Genomic DNA, 15,393 nt, shown 5'->3' on the forward strand with positions numbered 1-15,393 from the left:
GTCTTCATCATTCTCCCTTAGGTGTGCCAGACTTTTGCAAGTAAAGGAAGGGCAAATAAAGCCACATGGCCTTTTGATACAAACACACATCCAGGAGCAATTCAGTAATTTACTTCCCAACTCCATTGCTACTAAAATTTACTGCTGCAGAACATTCCTTCACTGAGGTAAAGTTATGATACAGATTGAAGTTAGGAGGGGTTATAGGTGACCTATTTTGTCCTAGGAGAAGGCAGTTATGTACTCCCAGTAATGCTGCGAGAAAATGAGGTCGCTTCTTACATTTTATATCACGTGGTTTCTCAGACTTGATTATTGGATTCTTTCTGCATTTACTTATTCAGTTATCTTCTTATGGATATCTATAATGAATGCCTAAGTTAAAAAACTAACAGATGTTAATTTCTTTTTCTTATGTTTCCTAGTCCAGATGTATTCATCATTTTGGAGAAACACAAAGAGAAACATAGATCTTGCTCTGAGTTCTAAGTTGGATTATTAGTAGCTTTGAGGAGACCATGATACTCTAGTGTTAAGTGAGCAGCCATTATTAACACGTCTGAGTAATATTCCTTGGATAGCAGGAAGAAACATTAAAATACTATAACATATTTACCAACTAAACTTGGTGCTTCAACAGAAAACTTGCAATATTATTTTTTTTTAAATCATGACTGTTACTTTTTGCTTATTCCCTACATTTATTCCTAAAAAGAATGCTGGCCTATATTAATACAGAATTTTATATTCTTTCATCTTTATTCTACATTTTTACTCACTTAATTGTAAAATTATTAAGGAAAAGTTATGATCAAAACTTACCTTTACCTCCATCCATATTACACTGCAATTAAAGAATATATAAAAAATATTTTTTCATTAATATTACCAGGCATATCAATAGTGTGATTTATTTTTAGTTATGTAATGAAAAAAAATACTTGGGTGTAGATTTTTCAAAAATGATAACCTTGACATTATGAAATGGTCATTAAAATATTTCTAGATTTTGCTTTTTTATAAAAATCAATAGAATTTCACAGTGAAGAGGTCCTAAATTCCTCATACAGCATGAAATTATATAAAAATAGAAGACATAGACACCTTTAACTCTTTAATCCTTTGATTAAGCAGCAAGCATATCACTCTTCCAGGCCAAACACTGCTTAAACAAAAAAGAAAATTAATGGCGTGCAAAATATTTACAAAATATGCAAAGCACACAATAAGACATCTCACTATATACATGTGTCATATTACTAATGAAGCTCAGATTTTTCTACTGTGTGCTCTAGTGTATGTAAATAAAATCACAGCACATCCCTCAGATACAGCATCTTGGCCCACAGGTGGGATAGAACAGATTTTTAAATGAATCATAATATACTTAACAGCCGGACAGATGCTGGTGCTGACCAACGTGACTGACATGTCCCACACACTGTATACTGAAGGTCTACTGACGAGAGACAAGACAATAAGAGCTGTATAATATGCACATATGCAAGACAATCTTTAGAAAAATGCTTTAGATATTTTCTTTTAAGATATATAACTGCCCCCCCCTCCCCTCGTGGCTTTTAAAGTAAAAATAAGTATAAATTCTTGAATATTAAGGATTTTAAATCAGATTTTTATCTAGTTACAATCCAGGGGCAGGAACTATTTAAGATGATCCAATGAGAAAGAAAAGACACACCCTGGAAAAAGTTTGTGCCAGAACTTAAGGTCCTTCTGAAGAAGAGTGATCTAAAACTTCAAAATTGAAACTAAACAATGAATTTAAATCTACAGCTCTTTTAAGGCTTTAGAGCCAATGGTAAGGATTATTTTTCCAATATTGAGAATATATGACTTCTCAAAACATAAATTAGGGCCTTAGATGTTGTCAAGTAGTTTTAAATGAGAATGTAAATGTGCAAACATTTAGCCTTATGTTTCACTAGGATAGTAATCTAAGTGATCTGTCCCTTTGCACAAGTCATGATTCCAATATGAAATCACTGTATCAAAAATATTAGTAACACATTGTTGAAATACTATTACTTGCAAAATATTCTTTGTAGGTACTTAATGATTTATGAGTTCAATTAAGACTTGAAATGTTTTTGCTTCTTTATAAAAAGGGGTCTCAGCATTTTAAGTTAACAGCACAATTGTTGACAATATACTGATACATCTTTAGATGACACAGAACAAATTCTTAAATTTATTTTATGAAATAATGTTGATGATTTAACCCTAAACCAAACCCACAAGCACAGGTCGGCTGCAAGGAATACACAAATGTATCCAAATAGTACAATAGAGATTTATCAAGAAAACATCCTTTATATTAAATGCAGACCATATTAATAAGTATGAGGGCAATTTTAAGTCGGAACCTAAACACAAAAAGGGTACTGTAAATAAATGCTTCCATAACCACTATCTCCACATTACTGACAAAATATAATTCTCTTCTAACGTCCCCGAATATAGGCAACTAGTTAAAAGCAGATAGCATTTAGAAACATTAAAAAAAAAAAAAAAGTCAAAATTAACTCCATCTTCAAGGAACTTAAAGACACCGTACTTCAACAAATTAAGTCCTCATTTGTACGTAAAATTATTATTCCGATCCTCTTATTACTGATAGATGATGGGTCAATGACCTTTAAGCAAGGACTTTGTACTAGGACCCTGAAGTGTATGTTAAAGGGTTAGTAGGTTCAGTACATTCTTTGTGGTTTCATATAATTGCTTTGCAATTGATTAAATTGCTTTCTTTTAAAGGAATATATTAAAATTCCTTTGGAAAAAAAAGCAAGATTTTTTGAAAAAAGGGATATGCACTATAATTTCTTAAATATGCATTAAATGAACATATGTCAAAATCTGAAATGCAGGCTATTTATTCTTGCACTCCTAACATAGGAAAATGTTGTTAAAAATTAAATTAAGGAAGAAAGAAAAAAGTCAAACATCCTTAAGAAACTTAAGGAGTTTTCACAATTCCTAAGTCAATATTCCTGTACTAAGAGCCTTGACTATGAAGAGGCAGAAATATAAAGAATCTCAATAAAATAAATACAGTAAAAATAAAACAAGAAAACCTTGGTATATAGAATACTTAATCTTTTTTTTTCTTTTAATGAGATCATGTCACTGAACGTATACTCTACAAAGGAGGCTAACCGTAGGCTTTTTATCGTATAACATTTAGTTCAGTTGCATGAACTAAAAAATTTCTTAGACATCCACTTATGCTAGCCCACTGCCACAGAACTAGTTCGCAGCCTCAGTATCTAGGAAGGATTATTCTGTCCTCTTTTGCATCAGTCTGATGAGCACTGGTATAACGGTAGGGTGAAAAGTTACTGTAGCTCTGTCCAATTTAACTCTAGTGCAGTGAGGACTGTGAATCTGTCTGAATTCCGATAAGTGACGGTGGCTGTTGACCACCGACCGTGGACAACACTGGTCTTGGGTTTAGACGGGGTGGCATAGAATTAGCAGGGCGAATGAGAGGTGGTGGAGGCTGATTTAAAGTTGGCCGGGGCTGGATGAACCGAGCCTGCTGCTGGAGTGGAGGAGGCTGCCGGTGAAGAGCAGGGGCAGCAGGCAGTGTTGGACGAAGAAGTGGTGGAGGCTGGTTCAGAGTGGCAATGGGGGCTGTTGGTGTTGGAGTGGATGATGGGGCAGGAGGTGATGGACCCAGAGTCCGAGGAGCCTGTGGGGTCTGTGCCTAGAGGTGAGGAAACAAAAATACATGTATGAGATGATAGTTCCTAATGAACTTAATACAACATAGTTTGGGCTGTCACAGGAAAAACAAAACAAATCAAAACAAAACAAAAACGTAACACCAGTGTTTTTTGGAAGCACAAGCTTCTTTTATTTTAAACAAAACAAAACAAAAACCAAAAACCAAAAAAGCAACGAAGCTACCAAACAGGCATCTTTATTAGTAAACAGCTTAACACTGGAAATAAAAATAAGACTATGAAAGAACAATACACTCTCCATTCTTCTGGGATCAGAACTTAGCATGTCATTAGGACTTAAGAGTCACGAGAGAGGCACCACTGAGTAAGTGTATTGTCAACCTTTCATGCTCATTTAGCTAGTCCTCTGACAAATTAACCTTACAGAACACCACACAAAATGATTCCTCAACTCATATGAGCTCAAATTCCATACACAAACACACCTCCTCTTCTTCATCAGTGCTCTTCCCTGATGGCACATTAGAAGCACTTTTTGTCTCCTCCCCTAAAGCAGAAGCATCACCATTAGAAGCCTGGGTTCCTTGTTCTGCTTCCCACTCCTGCAATACCTCCTCTAAGTTAAACCGACGCCTGTAGTTTACAAAGAAGTTCTTCACTTGGCCAACAGTCTTGTTGCCAATTACATCTGCAATAGCTTGAAAATCTTTACCATATTTGCGGACACCTGGAAGGCAAAGTAAATAATACACCTGTGAAGGATCAATAAGGAGAGCTGTGTGTACTACACATCATGCACACACAAAAGATACCAGCAATGAAAATCCTTTCTCATAAACTCTGCTCATTTCTCAATTCTGAGATAGAGACTAAGATATCAGGGTCACAGATGAAAACTATCAATTACGTCATTTCATCGAGCCAGCCACTTGCCTTCAACTGAACAATCAGGAACTTACCATTTTTTACATACTCAGTTATTTTCTCCAATCCTTTCTTGAACTCTCAAATACAGTCCATTTATTGTAAAGCATTGAATTCTTTGTTCCATCCTCAATTCCACATTCATTTATTTCCCTAGTAGCCAGTCACCTAAATTTGAGCAACACCGTTTGTAAACAAAACTGGATGGGAATAAGCCATCTCTTTTATCCCCTCAATGGACTGAGTGAGTAGTCTTAGAGTTCCCCCATTAAGAAAAGCGTTATAATTTGGTTTTAATATCGGCTTCACTATGATTACTTGCCTAATCTCACCAGGGTACCAACGTATAGAAATAAGAATTTAAACACACACAAAAAAGAATCATCACAGTGTGACAGACAAAAACAAGGGAAGCTATTTTTTGGAGGTAGCTGGATTTCAACTCCTCTAACAGTTGCAAAAGCTGTGCATGTGGAGGAGTCCCAGCGGCACTGCAGAGAGGGCTTGTTGGGCTTATCGTCACTACTGTAAATTTCGGAAGGACTGCACATTCAGTTATTTGAGAACTTAACTTTTCACTATGGAAGTTTTACTATAACAAAAGATTACATTTGATTTGTGAACTTGAGATAGTCAATTATACTACAGAATTTGAAATGACTTTCTGTAATCAGATGGGTAATAAATTGCTCTTAAGGGAATTGTAAAAGGAGGTTCACTGACTCATTCTAGAAAGAGATGCACTTAGCTCAAAAGATAAAAGCTGTCAAAAATTTTGATTTTACAATTTGATAACTACTGTTTAAAATACAGAACCAGTAACTCATTAATTAGACATGAGAAAGGAGGAAAAAATGATACTTATGATATTAAAGTCCGTAGTTTAACCTAAGCAACCAGAATCATGGGGCTTTAAATAAATTCAACATGTATACAATCACAGATGAGAGAATAATATGAGGATATGTTAACACCCCAGGAAAAACGCTAGGCACGTTCTTAGTGGTACCTATTGGTATCATCTCCCCAATTATCTTCTTAAAGCAGCATCATGATATGACAAAATTCTTGCTTTTAATTTCTGCCCTTCTTTTATATGGAGAACTTGGGAATGAGTATCTCCTGCTTACATTCAACTAGCTAGGCTTGACTCCATGGTGCGTTCCTTTATCTTAAAGGACATTCTGGGCAAGAAGTTTGAGATTATTAAGCTATAGTGATTTTTAATATAGAGTTCTGGGTTTATAAACTATGCTCATTTCCTCTGTTCTCAAAGGCAAAGACATATGCATGATAATAAATTATGACACTTGACGTTCTTTACAGCATTTAGCAATATAAATTCTCTTTAAATCCATGAGCTAATGTCCAGTTTAAACTCTGGAGTTGAGTATAAATTCTAATGGTGACTAGGTTCCACTGAGGGCTTATTTGGCAATAGAAATCCAAGGTTATTTAATATTAGAAATTACTTCTATATATTCAAGTACTTCTCTATTACTTATACTTTGAAAATAACAAATTATTTGAGATTGCTGCACTTGAAAATAACTACTCTTTAGAAATCAGACACAGTGTTCTATCGATGTACTAATTTTCAAGGGATATTTAGTTTACATTTTAGAAATGACCAAATCTACTGAATATATGAGTTTAGAAATGAAAACTTCAAATAAATCTAAGATTAGTTCTTCTGTATTCTAGCAAGAAGTCACATTAAAATTAACTGAGTCCAAGTATGAAGATATTATAACGCTCAGAACACCTATTTCTTTAGCAAAATATATTCCAAAATCTACCAGTAAGTTGTCCCCATGTCTGATTCCATTTTATAGCTGTCCCCTTTTTTGATTTCCCATTTTCTCTTGCTCAATGGACTTTACCGTGTCACCAACATTGTCGCACTTCCAGAGTTACAGACCCCTCAAAGCAAAACTACTTCCTATAGGAGCCTTAGTTTTCCCAGATACTCTGGATATCAAGGACCTTTTCCAAGTCACCTAGGTTCTGAGTCACCCAGGTACGTTTATTATTAACTCATGGATGCCAGTCTTATATAAACTACTTTGCAAAATTTTAAGGCTCAGATCAGACCTCTGGAGTCTGGATGAGGATCCCACTCATGTCCGGAGAACAAGTGGGCCTTCAGGGATATTAATCCCCTCAGCCTGCAGGACAGCTGGGCAGGTTCTGGAACAGCCAGAGCTCTTTGGCAGTCCCTTCTGGACAACAGTAGTCTCATCTGTTTTCCCCAGTGTGTTGTGACAAATTTTGTATTTTTTTTTTTTTTGTATGCCATGATGTGAGAAAGGTTAGGAAGTACCGTTCAATGAAATATAAGTACACAGAAAGTGTTCAGGAAATAGAATTGATTTTTCTTCCCCAAACAAGAGTCACATATAGCTAACTTCTTTATCACCTTTACACTCCCCATGATGCCGGCTCAACAGCCTATTTTGGTTAGAAGGTGGAATTCTTAAGTTTATACCGTAGCTGATTAACTAGGTAAACTCTAGTGAAACACCAACTGAAGACTTAATGGGGCAGCTCCTTCAGAAGAATCCCCAGCTAGCCTTCTGGAGGAAAACCTAGCAGGGGCAGTCAAAGCAGAGGAACTAACTTTAACAACACAGGACATCAGAGCTACTGTTGTGCCGATTTGTACCTTGAAGAAGGGTGATCCATTCTTTTTTCATAATTTATAATAGGCAAGGCCATCTGATTGATTTATCAGCAAGGGAATTAAACACAGTGATTAAATCTCTCTCTTTCTATAGATGAAAAAGGCTTATTAGGTCCATCTGAACCATGGTTTTAAATTAAACTTCTCACCTTTAGGGCAAAAAGTCAGTTTTTAGTTTTTTTTTTTTTAACATTTATTTATTTTTGAGACAGAGAGAGACAGAGCATGAACAGGGGAGGGTCAGAGAGAGAAGGAGACACAGAATCCGAAACAGGCTCCAGGCTCTGAGCTGTCAGCACAGAGCCCGACGCGGGGCTCGAACTCATGGACCGTGAGATTGTGACCTGAGCTGAAGTCGGACACTTAACCGACTGAACCACCCAGGCGCCCCCCACCTTTTTTTTTTTTTTAACGTTTAAAAAAGTCAGTTTTTAAAGGTTACTAGAATGAAATTTTAGAAAATCCTGGAAGATGTAAATTGTAAATTTCCCAGGAAGACAAAGAAAAGCATTTTCAGTCAAATTTCTAAAGTTCATTTGAAAGTTACAGTGAACAACTTGGCTTCCTATGCTGGCAAATGATACTTTAGAATCTTTAACATACACTTTTAAAGTTCTGTTTGGGAATTAATATAAAAATATGACTGATATTACATTTTATAAAAGCCCACATTTTCCAAACAGTATTCTTCATTCCACCCTCCAAAAACCATATTCGTATATATTTTTTAATTTGGCTAGTAAGATTGTAACTTCAGAAGCATTTGTAGCATGGTGTTTCCCAGCTTTGGACATGAAATTACAGACTTTTTTTTTCTTCCTGAGACAGAAGGGATATCCCGAGACTGCATTTGGTACGTTTAAAAAGTTATTTTTTAAAATCTGATTTTGGACTACAAAAAAATAAATCAAAACATTACAGTGGCAAGCTGCTTCTGGGTAGTAAAATTTGGGGGAGGCAGGATATTGTTTCCTGCTTCTTAGGTAACAAAATTTCTTAAAGTGAGCATATACTTAGTATAACCAGGAAATCCATTTTGAAATAAGAACATAGTGACATCCAGAAACTCCAGGGATACAGCTCTTTCCTATCAAAAAAAGATTAATTTTAAACTCAAACCATTTGGGAACATGCACTTCTTTCTATCTCCTGCAAATCTCTTCAAGAATTCATATTAAGGTGAAAAAAAAAAGATATCAATAGCAGTAGGACAGTGAATGGTGCCATGTAGGTGAGGGCTAAAAGTCAAAATCATATATTCTCTTTCTAATGTCTACCCTTTCTCTTCTGAGTCTTGTGTTCCAATCTTCCCTGTTATAAGTTAAATTCTATCACAAAAATGCTGGAGATTTTGAATCAATTATTTGAAGTGCATGCATCAGAGGGCTGATACTTTTGGGTCTCCATTCTTATGATACCTTTTGAAAGAAGAAACTCTCTAAAGCAAACAGGTGTTTTTTAGATGGAAAAATATGAATCACTTATTTCCATTTCCTTTTGATCATTCATGTACTGGGTTACAATCCCTATGTTTTAATCAAGTGCCGAATCTGTTTTCCCCTCCTTTAGGAACCATTCTAGCTTTTTAAAAACATATGAGATAAAATTCGAAAGACAATTTCTAGACTTGCTACTTAATTTCTCCTAAAAACAAATGAAACATACAAACTACAGGAAGAGAAGGTAACATTTAAGTGTAAAAGCATAACTGACTTGAACAGTTTTGTCGTTTCCTGTTTTAGAAGAGAAGGCAGGCAATATGGAAAAAAACAACTAAAAATTGAAGTTGACATCTTGATAAAACTGGAAAAATTTCTTGTCGTTTACCTTAAAATAGCACTAATATTTTAGGTGGGGGATGTATTATTTTTTAGCACTAATGATTAACACAGTTAAGAGAAGGTCTAAAATAAATATTGAATACCATGCTCTGCCTCTACACACTTTAAAGAGTCAATGGTTTGTACTATCATTTAAACGTATTATTTTCTGAAAACAGCTAATAATTGTTCCATTTTACATGAAAAAAAAATACACCGAGAATCTAATTCCTTTCTTAATTCTTGTTATGAAATGTTTATCATATGAATATCAAGATTGATTTTAGGATAATTCTAAAAGCACTATAAATTAGAAAAAATATTTATATGTAGATGACACAAGCCATAAACAGAGATATTTCCATTAACACAAACTGCGAAGACCATAATTAATTTCACTGTTAACTAATTTGTTATAGTAAGAAAACACAGACACATAAAGCTGGAACAGATTACAGAAAATGTAGAAATGCCATTCTAAGCAAGTACTTTTAGAGGTTTAAATTAGTTGGTGTTTATAATATCCTACCTGTGGACTCTTGAAGAATGTTACTCAAGTTTTAACATAGCTAGAACTAAAATTAACATTTAGTAAAGTGACAGATTACACAAGTATAAACAGATATTCTTGTTTGGTCTGAGCATGACTTCCCCCCTTCCAAATAAGGGAGAAAGAAGGAAAAATAGTTTATTATTTATTTAAATATTTATTATTTAAATGGTAGTATTTAGTTAACAACAATATGAGTATTGTTGTTATTGAGTATTGAGTATATTGAGTATATGAGTATTGTTGTTAACAACAATATGAGTATTGGTAAAAAGAAAAAAGTGGGAAATATACGTTTAAGCCCTAGGAAATGATCTTAATATATTTATGTGGTTTTAAAAGAGTTACAACAAAAAAGTTTATTTAATAGAATTATAAATCTCACTAAATGACACTAGAATTTACAAATTTCTCTTTCCAAGTCACTCTAATAGTCAACTATGAGCAAGATTTAAAAAAGCATTTAACAAATGAGTATCCAATCAGAATATACACACAGAATGTCTTAAAAATAAAGTGCTTATAAACTATTAATATCAAAATATAAATGATTTACTTTGTGAAACTGAAACAGTCATAAGAATAATATCATCTAAAGGTTTATCACAAATAAAGATTAAAGAGAAAAAAACCCCAAACAACTGCCCGCTAAGACAGGTACTTCTGAATAGCAAACTCTAAAGTTAAAAAAAAAAACTGCAGTTATGTACCTTACCTACACTGAGACTCAGGTTCAGGTGACATTACTATGTGATTGCACTGTTTATAAGACATACTTCTAAGAATTTTATAAACGTGTGGGCTCATTAGCAAAAAAGGCACTTTTTAATTTTCCCTAAAATAACTATTTTGGACACAAATAGCTCTATATTATTTTATTTTATGAAACAAAAACCACCCAAAATGAAAAAAAACAAAAACAAAAAAACCCTTAACAAACCCAAAGAGAAACAAAAATTCCACATACAGAGTTAAAATAAATAAAACGATGACATTAACATATTAAGAGAGTACCTTCAAAATCCTAAGACATGCATTATTTCTGTACAAATTGCTACATCAGTATGATTTATTTAAGGATTACTTTTTAAATGGGCATAAGAATACAATACTGAATATATCTCAGCAGAGGGGAAATGTTTGATTATACTCATAACTATTCTTTTAATATATATAAGCTGAGATAATGTCCACATAAATATATAGCTTAAACTATAAATGTAAACCTTGCCATTGTCCCTCTCCTTGAATGCAGCTCTGCATCACATCCAGCCCAGCCATAAGACTCAATGGTCTCTACCACTTAAAAACAGTGCTGCAGAACAGTATCAAATCCTGAATGCTTTGGAAACATCAGCCCAGATTTTCCCAAGTAAGTCTCTTCAGAAAATCCTTTACTGGGATAATTTTCTTATACTAGAGTACAGGATTAATATACTAACCTTTAAGCAACTGAAATACTGGAAATCAGGGTTAAATTCTCCAAGCTTTATACACACACACACACACACACGCACGCGCGCACACACACACGCACACACACACACAAGGACGGACAGAGAACACAGGCTTTACATCAATAAAAGCAATGCCTCCTCAAATAACTATGTTAGAGCTATTAAGTCACAGATCCAAATCAGTATGAAGCAGCCTCTGGGGAAAAAAAATTTTTTTGTTAAAGTAAGCTCTACGCCCAACATGGGGTTTGAACTCATGACTGTGAGATTAGAGTCACATAACCTACCAAATGGGCTAGCCAGGTGCTCCTGCTAATTTTTTAATCTGAATTTTAAATAGTTTCTAATTTAAAACTGGCTACTACTGAACATTATAAACTAATTAAGCTTTGTTCTGACTCATTCAGAAACTTAGTTCCACAATTATAGATGTGCTCAATGCACGTCCAGTACCCTGCCTCCGTAGGATCAAGCATTCTGTTTATGAAATGACTATTTTGTGCTGTATAGGCCAAAGAGAAGGATGACATCACCGTGTTGGCGCCGTCCTGTGACAGTTTCCAATCACAGTGGCCAGGTAATTCTTACTCACTCTAATCCAAACTGCAGAGTTGTCTATTAATCAGTTTTTAATTACATTATTCTCATATCCAAATGATACCTGCAGATCATTTTTGAGTTAAATATGTTCTCTATGCCTAAATACCTAGAAATATTTTTTAAAGTACTTATATGTTTCACGGGGGCCCAACTTTCTTAGATAAAAAAAAAAAATTGCTAGTAGCTACTGACCTAGCAGCTATTAGCGCTCAACACAAAGAGGGCTCAGCCAGGAAAATGAAATTATAGACCAAACTTACAATTACACAATCAGTCCTGCAGACAGTTTATCTTGAAGGGAAAAGAAAAAAAAAAAAAAACAAAACAACACACAGCTACAACACTGAATAAAAAATATACAGTTTTCCCTTCCTTAATTCAAACATGGGAAAATCCAAGTTTATAATGCTTCCAATTTGCCGACAGGCATTCATAATACAAAAAGTGTTCTGTCATATAATTCAACAAAGCATTCTTATAAATAGTGCATTTAAAATGCTTTATGTATATTTTTAAAAGCATCTCTTAACTCTCTCTTTTGTTTTACATATATATGTATTTTTTTAAAATTGGGTTTCTAATCATTCAGTGTCACATATCTCAAGTTACAATACGTTGAAAGTGTATCACTAATATTTTCAGTACCTGACATTTATCAAGAGAAACACTATTATACAGAGTAATTAGAAAAACCAGAAACATAATAGTTTATGCTCTTAATGATGAATTATCAATGACTAATATAAAGAATGAACCCAACTGCAGGAACACAGAAGTAAAGGCACAGAGAAACCATATGACTTGTTTGAGCTTGTCATCACCGTCATGGTTAAGGCTGAGAATGTGTCACACGCTGTACAGGACCCAAAATGCATATAGGCTCAGTAAGTCACATCCACAAGAACAAAACAGAATTCCTGATTATCAGGACTTTGTGGTAAACACAAGAGCTCTTTCTTGATCCATTTCTAAAGAAAGGGAAGAACTATGGTCGTCACCTTTCATGACAGGTTAAATAGTTAACAACAATAACTGCTTATCTTTAATATACCTTGCACTGCTAGAAGCTGCTCCTCTGTGGTCCAACGGGCATTAATTTTCTGATTTGACTACAAAATTAAAGAGAAGTTTCCTAATGAGGATATGAAGACAGACATTTTTCCAAAGTGCTTATTTTTTTTTTAACTTTTCACCAAATCACAGACATGAGATTACTAAAACTCTGATTTACGTAGATTCTGTTTTTATAAGGATTAAAAAAATATATTCTGAGTTATCTTTTACCCACACAAAAAGATAATGAAAGTGAAATGTACCAATTTGGGAGCATGAACAACATTCACATTTATACTCTAGTCAGAGGCATTAAAACTGAGAAAATCTATTAGTCACCCATTTTCCAACTACAATGTTCCTACCACACATGGCAAGTGTTAATTTTAGCTTGGTTTTAAACATTTAAGAGAATTAATCTTCTTTAGAGAAGATCTGTGACTCTCTTTAAAATTTTTTCTCTTCATATTTAGAATAAACCTAACCTTGCTCCACCAAAACCAGTGTTACAAATGAATATAGAACTAGAGACGAGGCCTAACTCCTAAAATATTTCTTTTAATTTCTGAAGCAGAGAGTGACGCACTATAAGAACAGATTTTTCCCCCATGACCTCCCCACATTTCTCCCAATATTTTTGTTAAAAAAAAAAATCCAAGTTTAGGATTTTTATTATGACAAAATTACAACATTAAACACCTAATCGAATTTCTTTTTTTTTTTTTTTAATTTTTTTTTTTCAACGTTTATTTATTTTTGGGACAGAGAGAGACAGAGCATGAACGGGGGAGGGGCAGAGAGAGAGGGAGACACAGAATCGGAAACAGGCTCCAGGCTCTGAGCCATCAGCCCAGAGCCTGACACAGGGCTCGAACTCCCGGACCTCGAGATCGTGACCTGGCTGAAGTCGGACGCTTAACCGACTGCGCCACCCAGGCGCCCCTCAAATTTCATTAGTGTATACTCACTGATTAGTACAAGGACTTCTGGCAGAAGAAGGAGGGACAGAAATAAGTACACCAGCCTACAGAGGTTTGCAGAAGAAACTACCAGATAAATTGTCCTGGTGTAATACATGGATGGATAGGCTATAATACATGGATGGATAGCAAAACAGAAAGAAATGCTTTCTTTGAGAACAAGTGTTTAGGTCTTATCTCACTCAAGGTCTTAGCAATAAGAGTTTCTACAGTACAAACAGGTTCTGGGTACATCTACTTTCTCACATGAGGAAGATGTATAAAAAGCAAGCATTCAGAAGAAAGACTAAAAGAAAAAATTTAAATTAGAAAAAAAAAATTATTAGAGAAGAAAGGAAAAAAGTTTAAAAAAAGACTGAATAAAGGAGGGACAAACCTAAACCAGAGAGCACTGAATACCAGGTGATGAGATTAAAAGAGATAGCAAAGCAAGGCCAGACAGACAGTGGATAAGCCTCAAGGTTAGGACACTGGCAATGAAACAAAAGAACAGCAAAAAGGTCAAGAAAAAGAGGGGGCTATAGCATAAAGAAGCAGTAATAAGAGTGAACCAAAGTTTAAAAGCGTAAAAACGAAAGAAGGAAGGAAGGAATGGAAGAGCAAAAGGAGACAACAAAAGAAAAATTCAAAATTTTAAACATATGTTCCCCCAAAAGAGGGCTAACAAGAATGGAATAGGAGCTAATATTTGAGGTGGCAATCTGAAATTGGGCTGTGAAAGGTAGATAAAAGAGGTCCTTGGTACCCAAGGATAATTGTTTTAGAACCTTTTTAAAAGGTCCAGGTATTTCAGAATAAATGGTGTAAAAAAGAATAAAGGGTTGACTACAACTTAATCTGAAATATGAAACTAAAACTTACGAAAATTATTTTTTAAATAGTTAATGATTTCACTCATATGCTTTTATTTATTTTTTTATTTTTGGCATATAATAGTATAATGGCACAACATTCACCAGCTTTGAAATTTGTAACATGAGCATATAATAGGTAATTCTGTTTTGAAAACTTCCAACAATTTTTTCAAGGGCCTCCCTTAATTCTTTGCTACTCAAATTGTTCTTTGAAATGCGTATGAGTCATCAACCTTTTTTCAATTGTTAACTCTGCTAAATACCCATCTGTCAACAATTTTGCAAGTGATTAAAGCCATTCTCTTGTACTTTCATAGACTTTATGAAGTTTTGCATCTTTTGCAAGGTTTATAATTTCATCTTGGTTTGTGCTGTATTTGCATTAGATTAGCAAGGAAGTAATAGAGAAGGATGCTGATGTGATGGATGGGAAAGATAACAGCCAGAGTTAATGAGGGATAGCTGGTGAGCAGAGCCTAATTTTAGAAGTGCTTAGTTCATCAGTGAATATTCTCTTGTTTGGCAAATTTGCTTATCCATGAATCCTTTAGATTAATGAACATTGGATACTGAAGATCTCCTGTAATACTACATTACAAGTGTTCTGAAGATTAAATTTAGGATAAATGTAAAATTTTTGTAAAGCTACGTTTAGAACATATGTTAAAAACCTCTAGCACAATGCCTGAGCCAACTGAAGTTGAAGTTGATTAACTGATGTTTGTTAAACCTGAAAGGCAGAAACTGGGAGAAAAGGTACCATTA

General features: G+C 34.4%; 1 protein-coding gene across 4 annotated transcripts in view; it reads right to left on the reverse strand.

Moving 5' to 3' along the window:
- Nucleotides 1–1,101: 1,101 nt before the first annotated feature.
- Nucleotides 1,102–15,393, reverse strand: part of RCOR3 (REST corepressor 3) — a 53,728-nt gene continuing 39,436 nt past the window's right edge. For 3 of the 4 annotated variants that reach the window (XM_047840586.1, XM_047840587.1, XM_047840589.1), the window contains 3 exons: nt 12,793–12,850; nt 4,193–4,434; nt 1,102–3,727 (listed from right to left, as the gene is read on the reverse strand). In XM_047840586.1, the coding sequence (XP_047696542.1) occupies nt 3,383–3,727; nt 4,193–4,434; nt 12,793–12,850 (645 nt within the window). In that variant the 3' untranslated portion in view covers nt 1,102–3,382. The remainder of the gene's footprint in view (nt 3,728–4,192; nt 4,435–12,792; nt 12,851–15,393) is intronic. The other variant, XM_047840588.1, reaches the window with a different exon arrangement.

Source organism: Prionailurus viverrinus, chromosome F1 (genome assembly GCF_022837055.1).
Source record: "Prionailurus viverrinus isolate Anna chromosome F1, UM_Priviv_1.0, whole genome shotgun sequence".
Taxonomy (NCBI): Eukaryota; Metazoa; Chordata; class Mammalia; order Carnivora; family Felidae; genus Prionailurus; species Prionailurus viverrinus.